The sequence below is a fragment of the Eretmochelys imbricata genome, chromosome 9 (genome assembly GCF_965152235.1).
Source record: "Eretmochelys imbricata isolate rEreImb1 chromosome 9, rEreImb1.hap1, whole genome shotgun sequence".
In the NCBI taxonomy this organism is placed as follows: domain Eukaryota; kingdom Metazoa; phylum Chordata; order Testudines; family Cheloniidae; genus Eretmochelys; species Eretmochelys imbricata.
Window position 1 is genome coordinate 87,678,853 of NC_135580.1, and position 17,189 is coordinate 87,696,041.

Below are 17,189 nucleotides of genomic sequence, written 5' to 3' on the forward strand. Positions count from 1 at the left end.
ACCCCCTCACCCCCCTCCAAAAACCACACACACAAACTCACTCTCCTGCTGGTAATAGCTTATCCAAAGTGACCACTCTCCCTACAATGTGCATGATAATCAAGGTGGGCCATTTCCAGCACAAATCCAGGTTTTCTTACCCCCTCACCCCCATACACACACAAACTCACTCTCCTGCTGGTAATAGCTCATCCAAAGTGACCACTCTCCCTACAATGTGCATGGTAATCAAGGTGGGCCATTTCCACCACAAATCCAGGCTTTCTCACCCACCCCCCACCCCGGAAACACACACACGCACACAAACTCACTCTCCTGCTGGCAATAGCTCATCCAAACTGACCACTCTCCAAGTTTAAATCCAAGTTTAACCAGAACGTCTTGGGGGGGGTAGGAAAAAACAAGGGGAAATAGGCTACCTTGCATAATGACTTAGCCACTCCCAGTCTCTATTTAAGCCTAAATTAATAGTATCCAATTTGCAAATGAATTCCAATTCAGCAGTTTCTCGCTGGAGTCTGGATTTGAAGTTTTTTTGTTGTAAGATAGCGACCTTCATGTCTGTGATTGCGTGACCAGAGAGATTGAAGTGTTCTCCAACTGGTTTATGAATGTTATAATTCTTGACATCTGATTTGTGTCCATTTATTCTTTTACGTAGAGACTGTCCAGTTTGACCAATGTAAATGGCAGAGGGGCATTGCTGGCACATGATGGCATATATCACATTGGTGGATGTGCAGGTGAACGAGCCTCTGATAGTGTGGCTGATGTTATTAGGCCCTGTGATGGTGTCCCCTGAATAGACATGTGGGCACAGTTGGCAACGGGCTTTGTTGCAAGGATAGGTTCCTGGGTTAGTGGTTCTGTTGTGTAGTATGTGGTTGTTGGTGAGTATTTGCTTCAGGTTGCGGGGCTGTCTGTAGGCAAGGACTGGCCTGTCTCCCAAGATTTGTGAGAGTGTTGGGTCATCCTTCAGGATAGGTTGTAGATCCTTAATAATGCATTGGAGGGGTTTTAGTTGGGCTGAAGGTGACGGCTAGTGGCGTTCTGTTATTTTCTTTGTTAGGCCTGTCCTGTAGTAGGTGACTTCTGGGAACTCTTCTGGCTCTATCAATTTGTTTCTTCACTTCCGCAGGTGGGTATTGTAGTTGTAAGAAAGCTTGATGGAGATCTTGTAGGTGTTTGTCTCTGTCTGAGGGGTTGGAGCAAATGCGGTTGTATCGCAGAGCTTGGCTGTAGACAATGGATCGTGTGGTGTGGTCAGGGTGAAAGCTGGAGGCACGTAGGTAGGAATAGCGGTCAGTAGGTTTCCGGTATAGGGTGGTGTTTATGTGACCATTGTTTATTAGCACTGTAGTGTCCAGGAAGTGGATCTCTTGTGTGGACTGGACCAGGCTGAGGTTGATGGTGGGATGGAAATTGTTGAAATCATGGTGGAATTCCTCAAGGGCTTCTTTTCCATGGGTCCAGATGATGAAATGTCATCAATATAGCGCAAGTAGAGTAGGGGCTTTAGGGGACGAGAGCTGAGGAAGCGTTGTTCTAAATCAGCCATAAAAATGTTGGCATACTGTGGGGCCATGCGGGTACCCATAGCAGTGCCACTGATCTGAAGGTATACATTGTCCCCAAATGTAAAATAGTTATGGGTAAGGACAAAGTCACAAAGTTCAGCCACCAGGTTAGCCGTGACATTATCGGGGATAATGTTCTTGACGGCTTGTAGTCCATCTTTGTGTGGAATGTTGGTGTAGAGGGCTTCTACATCCATAGTGGCCAGGATGGTGTTATCAGGAAGATCGCCGATGGATTGAAGTTTCCTCAGGAAGTCAGTGGTGTCTCGAAGGTAGCTGGTAGTGCTGGTAGCGTAGGGCCTGAGGAGGGAGTCTACATAGCCAGACAATCCTGCTGTCAGGGTGCCAATGCCTGAGATGATGGGGTGCCCAGGATTTCCAGGTTTATGGATCTTGGGTAGTAGATAGAATATCCCAGGTTGGGGTTCCAGGGGTGTGTCTGTGCAGATTTGATCTTGTGCTTTTTCAGGAAGTTTCTTGAGCAAATGCTGTAGTTGCTTTTGGTAACCCTCAGTGGGATCATAGGGTAATGGCTTGTAGAAAGTGGTGTTGGAGAGCTGCCGAGCAGCCTCTTGTTCATATTCCGACCTATTCAGGAAATGGCCCACCTTGATTATCATACACATTGTGAAGAGAGTGGTCACTTTGGACGGGCTATTACCAGCAGGAGAGTGAGTTTAGGGGGGGGGGGCAGAGGGTGAGAAAACCTGGATTTGTGCTGGAAATGGCCCAACTTGATGATCACTTTAGATAAGCTATTACCAGCAGGACAGTGGGGCGGGAGGAGGTATTGTTTCATGGTCTCTGTGTGTGTATATAATGTCTTCTGCAGTTTCCACGGTATGCATCCGATGAAGTGAGCTGTAGCTCACGAAAGCTCATGCTCAAATAAATTGGTTAGTCTCTAAGGTGCCACAAGTACTCCTTTTCTCTTGCTGAAATATGACTAAATGCCCTGCCTCAGATTCCTGAGGTCATTTAACAAAATCTCTTCTAAAATGTTCAGTCTACTAATAGTTTTTCTTCCTCCTTGAATTTTTTTGTTGGTGGTGAGAGGTTTTTTTATAGGAGGTGGGAGGTGATTGAGCTAGCAAGCAAAAAATAGAAGTGTAGCCACCATAGTCCGAGTGGTGGGCAAAGCTAACCACCTGACTACAATCCCATCCCAGACCCTAGGTCCATAGTCAGGTGGCTAGCTACTGCCTCTGCTCAAGCGATTGCAGCTACACTCTATTTTTAGTGCACAAGCTCAATAAAAGCTAGTGTATGTATGTCTCATCGAGCTGGAAATTACACCTTCCAGCTCCAGGGTAGATGTACCCTGAGAGGTGCAGCACAGAATTCACAGCCTGGGGAAGGAAGACTTAAGGTGCCTTTAAACCACCTGAGCACTGTTCCAATCCAGGGCTGCTCCGAGGCCTTCAGCGTAATTTAGACTATACTTGAAGCCTATCTAAGCTTATGGCAGCTTCAAGTGGGTGCCCTATGGGCTGCAGCACTGCCTAGATTCTTCACAGCATTTCATGTTCTGGTATCACCACTGACATATTCCCTCCTGCTGCCAGCTGCACCCCTGACATGCTCCCTATGCCAGGGCTTGTGGAGGGGGTCCTCAGAAGGCAGCCTTATCACTGATTTCCACAGCATCTGTGCCAGGGAAATCCTCCCACAACCAGAAATAGGGCTTTGGCTTAAAAAGAACAGAGTTGGGGGAGAGGTTCTTATCCTAGACAGTTGAAGAAATAACTGTCAGACTCAACCTCAATTCTTCGTTAAGTTCATTTAAGGGTTATATAAGCTTTACTATATAAGTGGCATATTGATCCCAACGGACTAATCATCAGCATACTGTCAAATTGGCAAAAAGCCAACTTGATGAATTCACTTTTTTAAAAGCCTGTGATCTGAAGGCAGATGCCCTTTATTCAGGATGTCTCCAATATGAAAATAATAAGGCCTAAATCTACTGAAAATTTGTTTACATGTCTGAAGACCTGCAGCCTCCAGGTTACAAACGTATACAGAAGTTGGTATATATACAGCTGCCTATAAACCATGGACAAACATACCTTTGCACATCTAACATTTGTTTCATGAAGCTGGAGAACTGAACTTTCCCCATTTTCTTGTTTTATTGACAGACAACACGCAGAATATCTATCGGGTCAGCCCAGATGGTTCGCTGAGGGTTACCTTTGCCAGCGGAATGGAGATCACTCTAAACACAGAGCCCCACATTCTTGCAGGCGTTGTTAACCCCACTTTGGGAAAGTGCAATATCTCATTACCTGGAGAGCATAATTCAAACCTCATAGAATGGAGGCAAAGGAAGGAGCAGACCAAAGGCAATATCTCAGCATTTGAGAGAAGGTTACGGGTAAGGATTCCTCTTTTGTAAAGTGCAGCATTTCTTTTGAAGACCACTGAATTCAGTCATGTTGAAATTTATTTCTTTATAAAAATCATAAGGAAGATTATATTTTAGAGTTAGTCCTTAGCCACAGATTTCACATGCAAATGGTTTCTCCAAAGTTCACGGGGATTCTGATCCATTGTTGTTTGATTTTAGTTGTTAAACTTGACCTCCCAATATAATTGCTTTTTTTTTTTTCTTTTCAACAAGGGCTAAATTGTGATTTGTGACAAAAGCCCAGGGTGAGGGGCAACATGTAGTTACTCTGCCCCAGTAGCAGATTGTGAGTTTTTGCGTCCTGACTTCCCTTCTTATTCTGGGTGGAGGTAATCTCTGCCAGCTGCCCAGTGCTGTACCTGGGGCAGATTACTTCTGCTGGGGCGCTGCTGAACTGCACTTGCCAGTACATCTGGCAGAAGGGGAAGATTAGGGCAAGTCAAAGCTACGCCTCCATGGTGCTGTTCTCTCTCTCTCCTTATGGTACCCATGACACAACTTGCATCTGTCATTCCCCTGTATGAGTGCATTAGCCAGGTCACAATCTGGTCCCTAATAAACAATCATTTTTAACATTGCATCCTTGGTTTGTATTTTCCTTCCTGAGAATTCACAGATTATAATGACAGATGGTCACATTCAGCGTTTGATTAACAGTAAGACCCAAAGCAACTGTTAACTTCTTTAAAAAAAAAAAAGTGCTTTAAGAAATCAGGTATATTTTTGACACAAACACTGCTTGAAACACCTGTAAAATGAGTGGGAATATTTAATATTCAAAGTAATGATTAGCAACAATGGGGTGCATACATATGTATTATCTTACCTTATGCCAAATTAAATGGTGAATGTATGCAATCAAATATTTCAAGGATGCATCTTGGTTGTCAGTCCTACATGATTTTTTTCTCAGCAAAATGTGTGAAGTTATTCAGTTTAATCCCCATTTTTAAACTTGGATAATGTATGCACACATTCACTTCTTTGTTAAGTATTTAATTGTTGTTATATTATTACTGCTTGTTATTTGTATGACTGTAGCATCTAGGATCCATAGCCATGGACTGTTGGGCTTAGGGCTGTACAAATACAGAACAAAAAGACAATGAATCTATTAGTGAATCATGAACCCAACCAGTGATCAGAGTGTGGTTATCATGACATAGCACCCGTCTGTTATTAAACAAACTGTCAGACCGAATGCCTTTCAGACCACTGGATCATAATTTCCTCACAAATATCTTGCATATGGGACAAAGCCTCATTTGGTTTCCCTTGCATTTCCTCAGATTGTCCAGGTACCTCTTCTTTGTCACAGTTTGAATCCTCATTTTCGTTGTGACCGGGAAAGTGGTTGAACAGTTCTCTAATGTACTCTATTGGCAAATGTGCATGTTGTAGGAATGAATGGGTGGTCCAAACGGCCTTCAAGGTGCAATTCAACAGTTGGTTCATTTCTGTGTAAGTCTTTCAGACTGTGCTTAAATAACTGCAAAACACATATTTAAGTGCATTGAATCATAAAAGTGATCAATGTAAAAGGTGCATCTGATTATGTATTCTGCCTCATGTTGTGATATGTTCAAGTGCTTCATTCTGCCCAATATTTTTCTGATATTCCCCTTAAATTTTCCATTGGCTAATTTCATTCCATGTTTTTAACTCATTTTCATCTGCACCTTTGTTTTCCTCAAGAGCACATGCCAAAAAAGGAGAAGGTTCACAAGTGGGTTGGGCCTAGAGGAGTGAAATATGCTTAAGAAGTGAAATATGTCCATTTATTGAAAAATTATAAACAAACTAAAGCACCCGTAGATCAAGTGCTGAGTTGAAACTGCATGAAATTGCTAGTCCATTTGTTGTTCCGTTCAGTAAGAGAATCTACAGTGTATTACTCACTTGACATACTGTCATGGAAGCTCCACCCCTCCAAAAAAATCCAGCCACATCACAATAGTATCATCTTGTATCGTCATTATGGTAAATTAAAAAGAGCTTGATGGTACTTTTGAGATCTGCACACCACAGAGACCATCTACACATGGATCCCCTCTCTGGCTCAGAAAGGCATCTCAGCTGCCTATATGGAAGAGTCTTCTTCTCCCCTAGACACCATCAACAGCTACACGAAGATGGAGGACAAACAATGGCATGCTGGGATTGGACTGGATGAGATAAAGACAGGATTTGGCAAAGAATATTATTCTACCTATATTATTTCTTCATATCCATGTCCACCCCCATTCCTGCTCCGCAATGGAATTCCCCTTTGAGGGATGGTTCTTTGGGAAGCCCAGGTTAGAGGCGTTCCTGCTCTATTGGAACACCACTGCCATAGAGCAAAGCCAGAGATGCGGTTAAGGCACAGATCTCAAGGTGTCAGCAGGATTTGTGGGCCCAACCTGTGGGGGACCACATTCCTCCACTCTTGCCAGAATGCTAGTCTTTTTATGTATTTGTATTCTTTTTCTGATTCTGAAAATGTTTTCTGGATTGAAAACTCTTATGAGATTCTGTCTCTAACCACACCTCTTTGCAATCAGGAGAGAAATCTCGTGAGGATATTCCCAGGGAAGGGGGCAATTTGAACTTAATTACTCTAGATTAAATGATCATTTTAAATACAAATGGGAGAAGTGTATTTTTGCTCTGTCTTCTAAAGTGTCAGGTAAAAATCATTTTTCTCCTTTAAAGTTGAATCCTTTTGTGCCAAGTTCATCTGAGATTTTGTATCTTGAACAAGGGAGCTCACATGGTCACTGAGCATAGGTACCAGTACATTTTGTGTCTTGGGTTAGGATTTTTGGTTGGTTATTTTCCTCTCTCCCACCTTTTATAAACAAAAAATACTAAAGCTATGAGAGTGGCTAGCAATGAGTCACTTCTTGTGAGCATCCTGGAAGAGGTGAGCTTTCTGGAGTGACTTGAATGAGGAGCGTGTGATGGCTTGGTGGGCAAGAGAAGGCATTCCATGCTTGTGAATAGGATCAGGGATACTTCTAAGAGAAAGGACAAACTGAGTTTCTAAGCTGGTATTGTTGATAAAGTGGGCATAGGGTCACAAGTCAAATATATAGCATAGCGGGCTTGTGTCGGGCTTTGACACTGAAGACAAAAGTTTTAATTTAGTTGTGGTAGAGAAGGAGGAGTCAGGGAGATGTAGGGAATTGTGAGGAACAATGCAGTTAGACACAGAGTCAGAGTATCAGTGCAGATTAGGTTTTCACAGAGAGAGCTGCATCCTGCAAGGTAACTAGGCCCTTTGAAAAGGAAAAGCAGTATAGCATCAACAACAAAAATCAAATAAAAAGCATGAGGCCAATAGACTACATAAATTAAAGGTATTTAGGGCTTATTATTGACAAATCTTTGAAAACTATTATGTGGGTACAATTACAAAAAAGTTATGTCAATTGAGGGCTGGAATACAAATCAGAACAAGTGGCACTTCGGCCTTAGTTCATATTGGGTCACATTCTGAAAATAAAGCTACTAAGCACTTGATAATATTGTGATAGGCACCGTATAAAGCCCTACAATAGCTAGATCATGCCTTGGAAAGCCAGTGATGTGGGAATATGATGCTGGATTTTGAGAATATGTGTAAGAGGAGGCCCCAGGGCTTAGGCTGATTCTCACTGGAGATGAATAGACTTGCGGGAGCCCTCAAAATTCAATAAAAAAGCAGGTGGCACAATCCAAAAGTTTTGAGAATGAAGGGCAGAATTCAGGTCAAATTATTTCACTTAAAATTTAGCACTGATGTGGTTAAAGTAGCCAAGTAATTCAGTCCATTGAAGCAACCAATACAAATGCGTTGGAGTGATAGGGAAATAAATTTAAAAGCAGACAACTAGGGAGTAGGATAAAAAGAGGCCAGGTTATAAAAGTAGAAGACTTCTTCCTCTCTAGGACTTTCTAATGCTCTTAATTCCCAGTCCCCATTAATAGGCAGCACAAAAGCATGTGACCCCCACCCCCAGAGGATTGTTAATTCATCCTTGGAGGAGAGACAGCTTACCCATGCTAGTAGCAGGCCTTGAAGAAAGGTATAAAAGTTATGTTTTTTAAAAGTAGCAAGACTGCATGGTAAGAATTCTTCTTCCCAGAAATGGAACCGAGAAGAGGATCCAGCACAGTGGTTCTCAAACTTTTGTACTGGTGACCTCTTTCACATAGCAAGCCCCTGAGTGCAACCCCCCTTATAAATTAAAAACACTTTAAAATATATTTAACACCATTATAAATGCTGGAGGCAAAGCGGGGTTTGGGGTGGAGGCTGACAGCTTGCAACCCCCTGTGTAATAACCCTGCGACCCCCTCAGGGGTCCCAACCCCCAGTTTGAGAACCCCTGATCTAGCACATTAGTAAATAGAATGCTGTAGTAGGGGCCAAACAGGCTCCGAAAATCCAATCAGGTGGATAACTCTGAAATTAAACATAACTTTTTAAAGTGTAGAATGCTCTGACCTAGTGCCTTCACCAAATGTGCAAAACAGTCCGTATGCGTATGTACAGTCTTTATATTAATAGTAAATCTACATACAAACAGGCATTTTAACATGAATTTTAATCTAGCAAGCCTTCTTTTTTTAATCAATTGAACTTCTGTTTTAATTGACTTCTGAAAATGAAGCAAAGGCTGCTGTTAAAACCAATGAGCATGATGCATAGTAATATATCAATTAGAATTCGGTGCTGCTTACTCCTTTCTTTTGCATAACTTAGGGAACTCAGAACTGAATACAATCCATTTTTTACAAGTGACTGTCTACAAAATTGAGAATTAGATGCCTGGCTAGTCCCACTTATTTGCACTTAAAAAAAAAAAATGACCTTGCTGTGTAAAACTCAAGTCAGAAGTTTTGAGGATACGGGCTTGAACAGATATGTTTGTTATGCTGGTTAACAAATATTTTTTCCATAATATTATCAGTTCTCTAACTAGTTACTTTACAGTTATTGGGTGAGTTCCTCAGGTGGTGTTAATTAGTTTGGCTTCACTGAACATACAAGAATGTACACATACCTGCAGACTAGTTTATATGTTTTTGGTACACATTAGGTCTGAGAATTGAAGTCAGTGGAACTACACCAATTTGCATCCTCTGAGGATCTGGTTCTTTGATAGCCAGTTCCTCCTTATTGGCATGGGAAAATCACAATGTAGGCAAAGTTTGTAAGCGCACATTTGACTTGTGCTGGATATTGGAATATCCTAATTCCCTTTCCTCACATTAGCTCATTACTCAGTTGTGCAGAGACTTCAGAAACCATCTTTAAGCAAAACCACTGCGATTTCAAATCAACATTTTTGTGTTGGCTTAGAAATGAGGGTTCCCTTCTAAAGGCAATCCCTTCTAAAAATCCAGTTCTGCCTTGCACTTCTGAAAAGTGAATTATAAAATAAAAAACAAAAACAGAAATAACACACTGAATTTTACAAAACCAGCAAGATGTGAATATGCCTCATCCCTTTCTGGTCTGTTTTTGATTCTTATTCATTGAGTCATGTCTGCATTTAGATTGCCCTACAATCGTAATATTAATAATAAGGAGAACATTAAATTTACACATAGATGGTAAAAGAATATTAGTCAAGATTTATCCTCTACTTTCTTTTCAATGTGTTTTATTACCAATCCTGGTTTCAGAGAAAGTAAATTTACTAAGAAATATCCGTCACACAAATATACCAACAAATGTAGTTGAACTGAAAATCACTTTTTACTTAGGCTCTTTAACTATCATTAGAACATAAAATGTAATAGTTACAGCCATCTACTGAAGTATGTAGGTATTTTACAACTGTAGTAAAGGAACACTATTAAATTTAGAGATGTGTATATATATAAAACCACAGGAAAGATAGTTAAAGAATCAACACCTGCTTCTTCTAGGTTTTCAAACAATTTGTATCTAAAGACAGAAAAGATGTTCCTTTTAATCACTCACACTATGTATGAACCACAGCGTGGGCTAGTACTATTTAACATTTATTTTAGAGCTGTACCCACAGGCCACAATTAGGACCAGGGCTCCGTTGTGCTGGGCATTGTATAAACACACAATGTGACAGCATCCCTGCTGTGAGAAGTTATATCACAATTTATTGTTCAAAATAAATTAATGCAAGCATTGAGCACTGGTAGTTTGAAGAAACAAGTCAATAAACAATCTATTTTATGGTTCCCTAGATGATAGTTGATAATTGCACATCTCTAATTAAAACTGAGCATAATGATAATAATGATTGTCTTTGGTGACTGAAAAATTTAAGGAGATATGTGAGGGAAGATGCATTTCATTGCCAGAGATCTGGGTTCAAATTTTCATTTGGACCTCACAGGATTGGAATTGCCTTCTTAATTTAACTTATTTGTCCACAAATTTTGACACAACATAGTATGATTAGTCTATTCTCTGCTCAGAAGACACTTGAAGCTGGAGTAACAGGAGTGTTGCAGGACATGGATATCGTGCATCAAGACAGCTGGTGTACAGAAGAATGCTGGCACTGTTAATTGCTATTGTTGACTGCTGTGAACTCTAATGAGGAGCGGACTATGCAACCACAATCTGCCCTCTTCATCCAATATGTGATGTTGTGGTAATTGTGTCTACAAATTTACCATCATTGGTAAAAAGAGAGTGTAGGTTCATACAATGCCACAAGAACCTAGAACAAAAATGTTGATGGGAAAAGGTAGAAAAGGGAGATAAAAGGCCTCCTGATATAATGCAAGCATTATGTTAAGATCATTCTTGGTAAACAAGAAAAGAATGGAACCAAAATTGGTGTGTCAAAAACTAGGCCTAATTTTTGGACAAAATAATGAGAGGATGGGCTAGTCCACCCTTCACTCCCCCTTGCGGTTCTTAAAGAAAGAGACTTTGGGGCAGGGGGAATGGCTATTGGAGTGAGCTTCACCATCATGGCTTCCACCACTACCATCTCCTGGGATCCAGGTCCTTCGTCATCCAAATCCTGAAAGATGTGCTGACCAAACTGGGCCAGAAAGAGGGAGCCAGATGACATCAGCACCTCTGCCAATTTTGGCTAAATCTCGAACTCCACCTGGGATGTAAGACCTTGTCTCCTCTCTCCATGTGCCCTTTTCCTTCCCTACCTTAGTTTCTTCTCTTTTCTATCTCTCTCTCTCCTTTTTCCTTATGTCTAATAAGAGTCTGGGTTAGCTGACCATGACTGTGTACTTTTGAAACACTGCTGTAAGTCTGTGACCAGAAAGAGGTAACTAAAAGCAATGCCCTAAACAGCCCGATGCTGGGACAATTTTGCCAGGTCTTGAAGTGGCTGATAAGGCCATGTTTGGTGCCTGTGTTTTTCCGACTGCAAGTGAAAGTCAACACCAGAGACAGAAGCTGCTTTTTCTTTATTTGCTGTTCTTTTCTCTCCCCTTCTGTGTGGGTTTGTCTTGTTTTGTCTTCTTGGGAAATGGGATCTGACTTTAACAACAACAGCAATAACAACCTCTCCCGCCCATTGCAGCTAATAATGTCTTTTTTCCACAAAAGGAACAGTTATTACCGTCTTGAAATACCATTTAAGAGACTGTCAGGCAAGTGGGTTTTTCCTTCTAAAACTCTCTCGAGCTAAAGGGAAAAGGGAACAAAGGATGTGGTTAAAATGAAAACCTTATTCAATACTTTACATTTTAAATGATTTAACTGTTTTCCTTCTTTTTCTGTACCTTTAAGAAAAGGTTCAAAGGAATTTTAATGGTGTATTTGTCATGGCATTAAGCCAGCTAAGGTATACCAAGCTATACAGAGGTATACCAAACCCTGAACCTTGTCTAACATTGTTTAATGGTGGACAGCAACTGGATTATGTTAACATTTTTTACTTTTTAGGCCTATATATTCCATCTAACAGTGCCCACTGCAACTTTATGCAGTGAGTCCTTGCCTTGCTGACTGGAAGAAAAAGGGTTGTTGCTCCTTTAAGGGCTCCCCCTGCAACTGCTAGCAAATGTGGCGGAAGGGGGAAAGTTCACCAGTATGAAATGGGTAGAAGCAGGAAACAGCTGGACAGGAGAGGGGGTGCCAGGGAGGGGTGTCACTGCCCCAGCAGCTGACCAGAAGGATGCGGGGTATTAATATCCCATGCAGTCCTGGAGAATGGGCTGGCAAACTCTGACCGTCCCACTGATAGAATCTGAAAAAGCACCAGGTTCCTTCATGATCCACTGTGGTCATTACACTCGTTTCCACTTTTCCCTGTGGGGCTGGGAAGGATTTTTTCCCTCAACGCCAGACTGGCTGAGATGGGCTGGGATTTTTCACCTTCCCCCCAGCAGGTTTGGAACCCCTGCTGGGGCAGGGGATTTAGGTTATACTGTCACATCTTAGTTCGTAAAACGTGTGGTAGATGGCCAGTGCAGGTACTCAGTATGAAAGGGATATTGTTATTGGATAAAATGGATTGGAAAAGGATGTAAAGGAAAGCATCCCTTAAGGGTGCTGAGCAAGGGTGGTTTGGAGCTCCTATATCTGGTACAAAGGGGAGCCTTTTCTAGCCCCCTTAATCCTTTTACGGGGGAGGATGGTTCAGTCCCAGAAACAGGATGGCTGGGGTCAGGTTGGGGATTACATGGAAATGATTAAAAAAAGCATGATGACCTGCACTATATAATTTAATGTTGTGTACCCCCAGATATTTTAAGTGAATAAAATTGCAGCCTAATTAAACCCCATCCATTGCCTCCAGTCTTTCTTCCGGTGTTGCCGGACAATGGAACTATTTGATTCTTCTGGATCGATTGCCACTATCGGTCAGTTTCTTCTGCCTTCACTCCCTCATGGTCCGCTTCCCTGATCCCATGTGACGAAGTTTATGGACGTGAGTGGAGTGTGTGTGTCTACTAACATATCTGTTCCATTTTTGGTACTACTTTCATGTGTACCTTAACATCGACAGCCACGGAATAGTAACTATGCTATCAATATTAATGGAGATTACGAAAAGCAGAATGTCTGTGTTAATATATAGAGCCAGCTCAGCTTCACATCTTTCCTTGCATGGAGTCAGGAAGTCAACACACAGGAAGAAGAAAGATGAAGAAAGGAGGACGACTTGGGACAAGATAAGAACAGAGATGAAAGGAAATTTTAGCGTGTTAGAATTGGAGGTTTTGCATAAAGCAAATCCTAATGTGTTGAAATGTGAAACATGATAGGTGTAAGAGATTTAGTTGTGTCAAGGGAAGCTAATAGTACGTGCTAATTCTAAATTCCAAAGCAATTGCTAATAACCTCACAAAAGTTCTCCTGGGAAGATTTTCTGTTTGTATACATTTCATTTAGTGTATCAGCTGTTGCAGTTGCCCTGGGTAACATCAGTCTGTCACAACCAGAGAGGCTGTTCAGCTGTAGCATGCTTGGGTCTTTCCTTGCAGGTGGCAGATTGCTTATTACAAGGCAAGCCATATTGCAGTACACCTATGGAAATGCTTTAGTGGGGACAAGCTGATGTTACATAAAGCCACTGCTATTTCAACAAAGAATCAGTAAGACTAACTGTGAACAATACAGCCCTGAACATTGTGACTAGCATACACTTTAAACTGAAAGGTCTCACTCTCTTCACTTTCTGGATTCACTTTCCTTAAAACCTTGTAAGTAAAATAACATTTTAAATGCAATTTAATAAATACAGGGAGGGGGCAAATGCAAATATCTCCCTCCTTGTGTAAATCAGAGTCCCAAAATTGGAGAGCAAAATTCACGTTTTACTTTTAGGTAAGTTTCATATTCCAACTATTTGTAACGGGCTGAAACTTTGGATTTTCTCATCCTTAATAATTACTATATTCATAGCCTATTAAATACATAGTATATTTGATCATTTAGTTGTCATAGAAATGCTGCAATTGTATATAGACACATTATTCTTACATATTTATCTTTAGGCCCACAACAGAAACCTGTTATCCATTGATTTTGACCACGTAACCAGAACAGGAAAGATCTATGATGACCATCGAAAATTCACTCTTCGGATTCTGTATGACCAGACGGGACGTCCAATTCTGTGGTCACCCATCAGCAAATATAATGAAGTCAACATCACTTACTCACATTCAGGATTAGTGACCTACATTCAGAGAGGAACATGGACTGAGAAAATGGAGTATGATCCAAGTGGAAAGATAATTTCCAGAACATGGGCAGATGGTAAAATATGGAGCTACACATACTTAGAAAAGGTAAATCAATTGAAAAATGGATTATTATATTGAAGGCAGGAAATTTATCTCAATATAGAGACTAAATTGTAAATACATTCACTGTCATGGTAAGCCTCCAGTAAAAATAACTAAGAACCCTTTTTAACTGTAAATGGGAACAATTATGTATTTAGATAAAATGTCTTTGGACTGTCATCACTTAGAAAACTGTCGTTGGGCATGTATTAAAACTAAATTTGGTGGAATGTTTTCCCTTTGTTTCATTTTGACAAGTTTATTCACTTTTTTGAAAGAGACTTTCCCAAAGGAAAAATTTATGCAGAACTATAAAATTGAGTGGTAACACGTTTATGCTAGAATAAGTGGCATGTGGAATTAAACTAGTTTTGATTTTTGTTTCAGTTCATAGAATTATCAGGTTTGGAAGGGACCTCAGAAGGTCATCTAGTCCAACCCCTTGCTCCAAGCAGGACCAATCCTCAACTAAATCCCTGTTGAGGTTACAGGGACAAACCATCCCGATGTGTCGAAAGAATAGTAAATATGGCAGGCGACCAGCTTGGCTTAATGGTGAATCCTAGCAGATCTTAAGCATAAAAAAGAAGCTTACAAGAAGTGGAAGGTTGGACATATGACCAGGGAAGAGTATAAAAATATTGCTCGGGCATGTAGGAATGAAATTAGGAAGGCCAAATCGCACCTGGAGCTGCAGCTAGCGAGAGATGTTAAGAGTAACAAGAAGGGTTTCTTCAGGTATGTTGGCAACAAGAAGAAAGCCAAGGAAAGTGTGGGCCCCTTAATGAATGAGGGAGGCAACCTAGTGACAGAGGATGTGGAAAAAGCTAATGTACTCAATGCTTTTTTTGCCTCTGTCTTCACGAACAAGGTCAGCTCCCAGACTACTGCGCTGGGCATCACAACATGGGGGATAGATGGCCAGCCCTCTGTGGAGAAAGAGGTGGTTAGGGACTATTTAGAAAAGCTGGACATGCACAAGTCCATGGGGCCGGACGAGTTGCATCCGAGAGTACTAAAGGAACTGGTGGCTGTGATTGCAGAGCCATTGGCCATTATCTTTGAAACCTCGTGGCGAACGGGGGAAGTCCCGGATGACTGGAAAAAGGCTAATGTAGTGCCAATCTTTAAAAAAGGGAAGAAGGAGGATCCAGGGAACTACAGACCAGTCAGCCTCACTTCAATCCCCGGAAAAATCATGGAGTAGGTCCTCAAAGAATCAATCCTGAAGCACTTACATGAGAGGAAAGTGATCAGGAACAGTCAGCATGGTTTCACCAAGGGAAGGTTATGCCTGACTAATCTAATTGCCTTCTATGATGAGATTACTGGTTCTGTGGATGAAGGGAAAGCAGTGGATGTATTGTATCTTGACTTTAGCAAAGCTTTTGACACGGTCTCCCACAGTATTCTTGTCAGCAAGTTAAAGAGGTATGGGCTGGATGATTGCACTATAAGGTGGGTAGAAAGTTGGCTAGATTGTCGGGCTCAACGGGTAGTGAACAATAGCTCCATGTCTAGTTGGCAGCCGGTGTCAAGTGGAGTGCCCCAGGGGTCGGTCCTGGGGCCAGTTTTGTTCAATATCTTCATAAATGATCTGGAGGATGGTGTGGATTGCACTCTCAGCAAATTTGCGGATGATACTAAACTGAGAGGAGTGGTAGATACGCTGGAGGGCAGGGATAGGATACAGAGGGACCTAGACAAATTGGAGGATTGGGCCAAAAGAAATCTGATGAGGTTCAATAAGGATAAGTGCAGGGTCCTGCACTTAGGGTGGAAGAACCCAATGCACAGCTACAGAGTAGGGACCGAATGGCTAGGCAGCAGTTCTGCGGAAAAGGACCTAGGGGTGACAGTGGACGAGAAGCTGGATATGAGTCCACAGTGTGCCCTTGTTGCCAAGAAGGCCAATGGCATTTTGGGATGTATAAGTAGGGGCATAGAGAGCAGATCGAGGGACGTGATCGTTCCCCTCTATTCGACAATGGTGAGGCCTCATCTGGAGTACTGTGTCCAGTTTTGGGCCCCACACTACAAGAAGGATGTGGATAAATTGGAAAGAGTGCAGCGAAGGGCAACAAAAATGATTAGGGGTCTGGAACACATGACTTATGAGGAGAGGCTGAGGGAACTGGGATTGTTTAGTCTGCGGAAGAGAAGAATGAGGGGGGATTTGATAGCTGTTTTCAACTACCTGAGAGGTGGTTCCAGAGAGGATGGTTCTAGACTATTCTCAGTGGTGGAAGAGGACAGGACAAGGAGTAATGGTCTCAAGTTGCAGTGGGGGAGGTTTAGGTTGGATATTAGGAAAAACTTTTTCACTAGGAGGGTGGTGAAACACTGGAATGCGTTTCCTAGGGAGGTGGTGGAATCTCCTTCCTTAGAAGTTTTTAAGGTCAGGCTTGACAAAGCCCTGTCTGGGATGATTTAATTGGGGATGGGTCCTGCTTTTGAGCAGGGGGTTGGACTAGATGACCTCCTGAGGTCCCTTCCAACCCTGATATTCTATGATTCTATGAAATCATCCCAGCCAGGGCTTTGTCAAGCCTGACCTTAAAAACCGCTAAGAAAGGAGATTCCACCACCTCCTTAGGTAACCCATTCCAGTGCTTCACCACTCTCCTAGTCAAAAAGTTTTTCCTAATATACAACCTAAACCTCCTCCACTGCAACTTGAGACCATTACTCCTTGTTCTGTCATCTGCTACCACCGAGAACAGTCTAGATCCATCCTCTTTGGAACCCCCTTTCAGGTAGTTGAAAGCAACTATCAAATCCCCCCTCATTCTTCTCTTCTGCAGACTAAATAATACCAATTCCCTCAGCCTCTCCTCATAAATCATGTGCTCAATCACCCTAATCCTTTTTGTTGCCCTCCGCTGGACTTTTTGCAAGTTTTACACATCCTTCTTGTAGTGTGGGGCCCAAAACTGGACACAGTACTCCAGATGAAGCCTCACCAATGTCGAATA

The 17,189-nt window shown here is 41.9% G+C and overlaps 1 protein-coding gene across 1 annotated transcript in view; it reads left to right on the plus strand.

Moving 5' to 3' along the window:
• Positions 1-17,189, plus strand: part of TENM1 (teneurin transmembrane protein 1) — a 388,806-nt gene that overhangs the window by 359,840 nt on the left and 11,777 nt on the right. The window contains exons 26-27 of the mRNA XM_077825959.1: positions 3,719-3,954; positions 13,921-14,217. Coding sequence (XP_077682085.1) covers positions 3,719-3,954; positions 13,921-14,217 — 533 coding nt within the window. The remainder of the gene's footprint in view (positions 1-3,718; positions 3,955-13,920; positions 14,218-17,189) is intronic.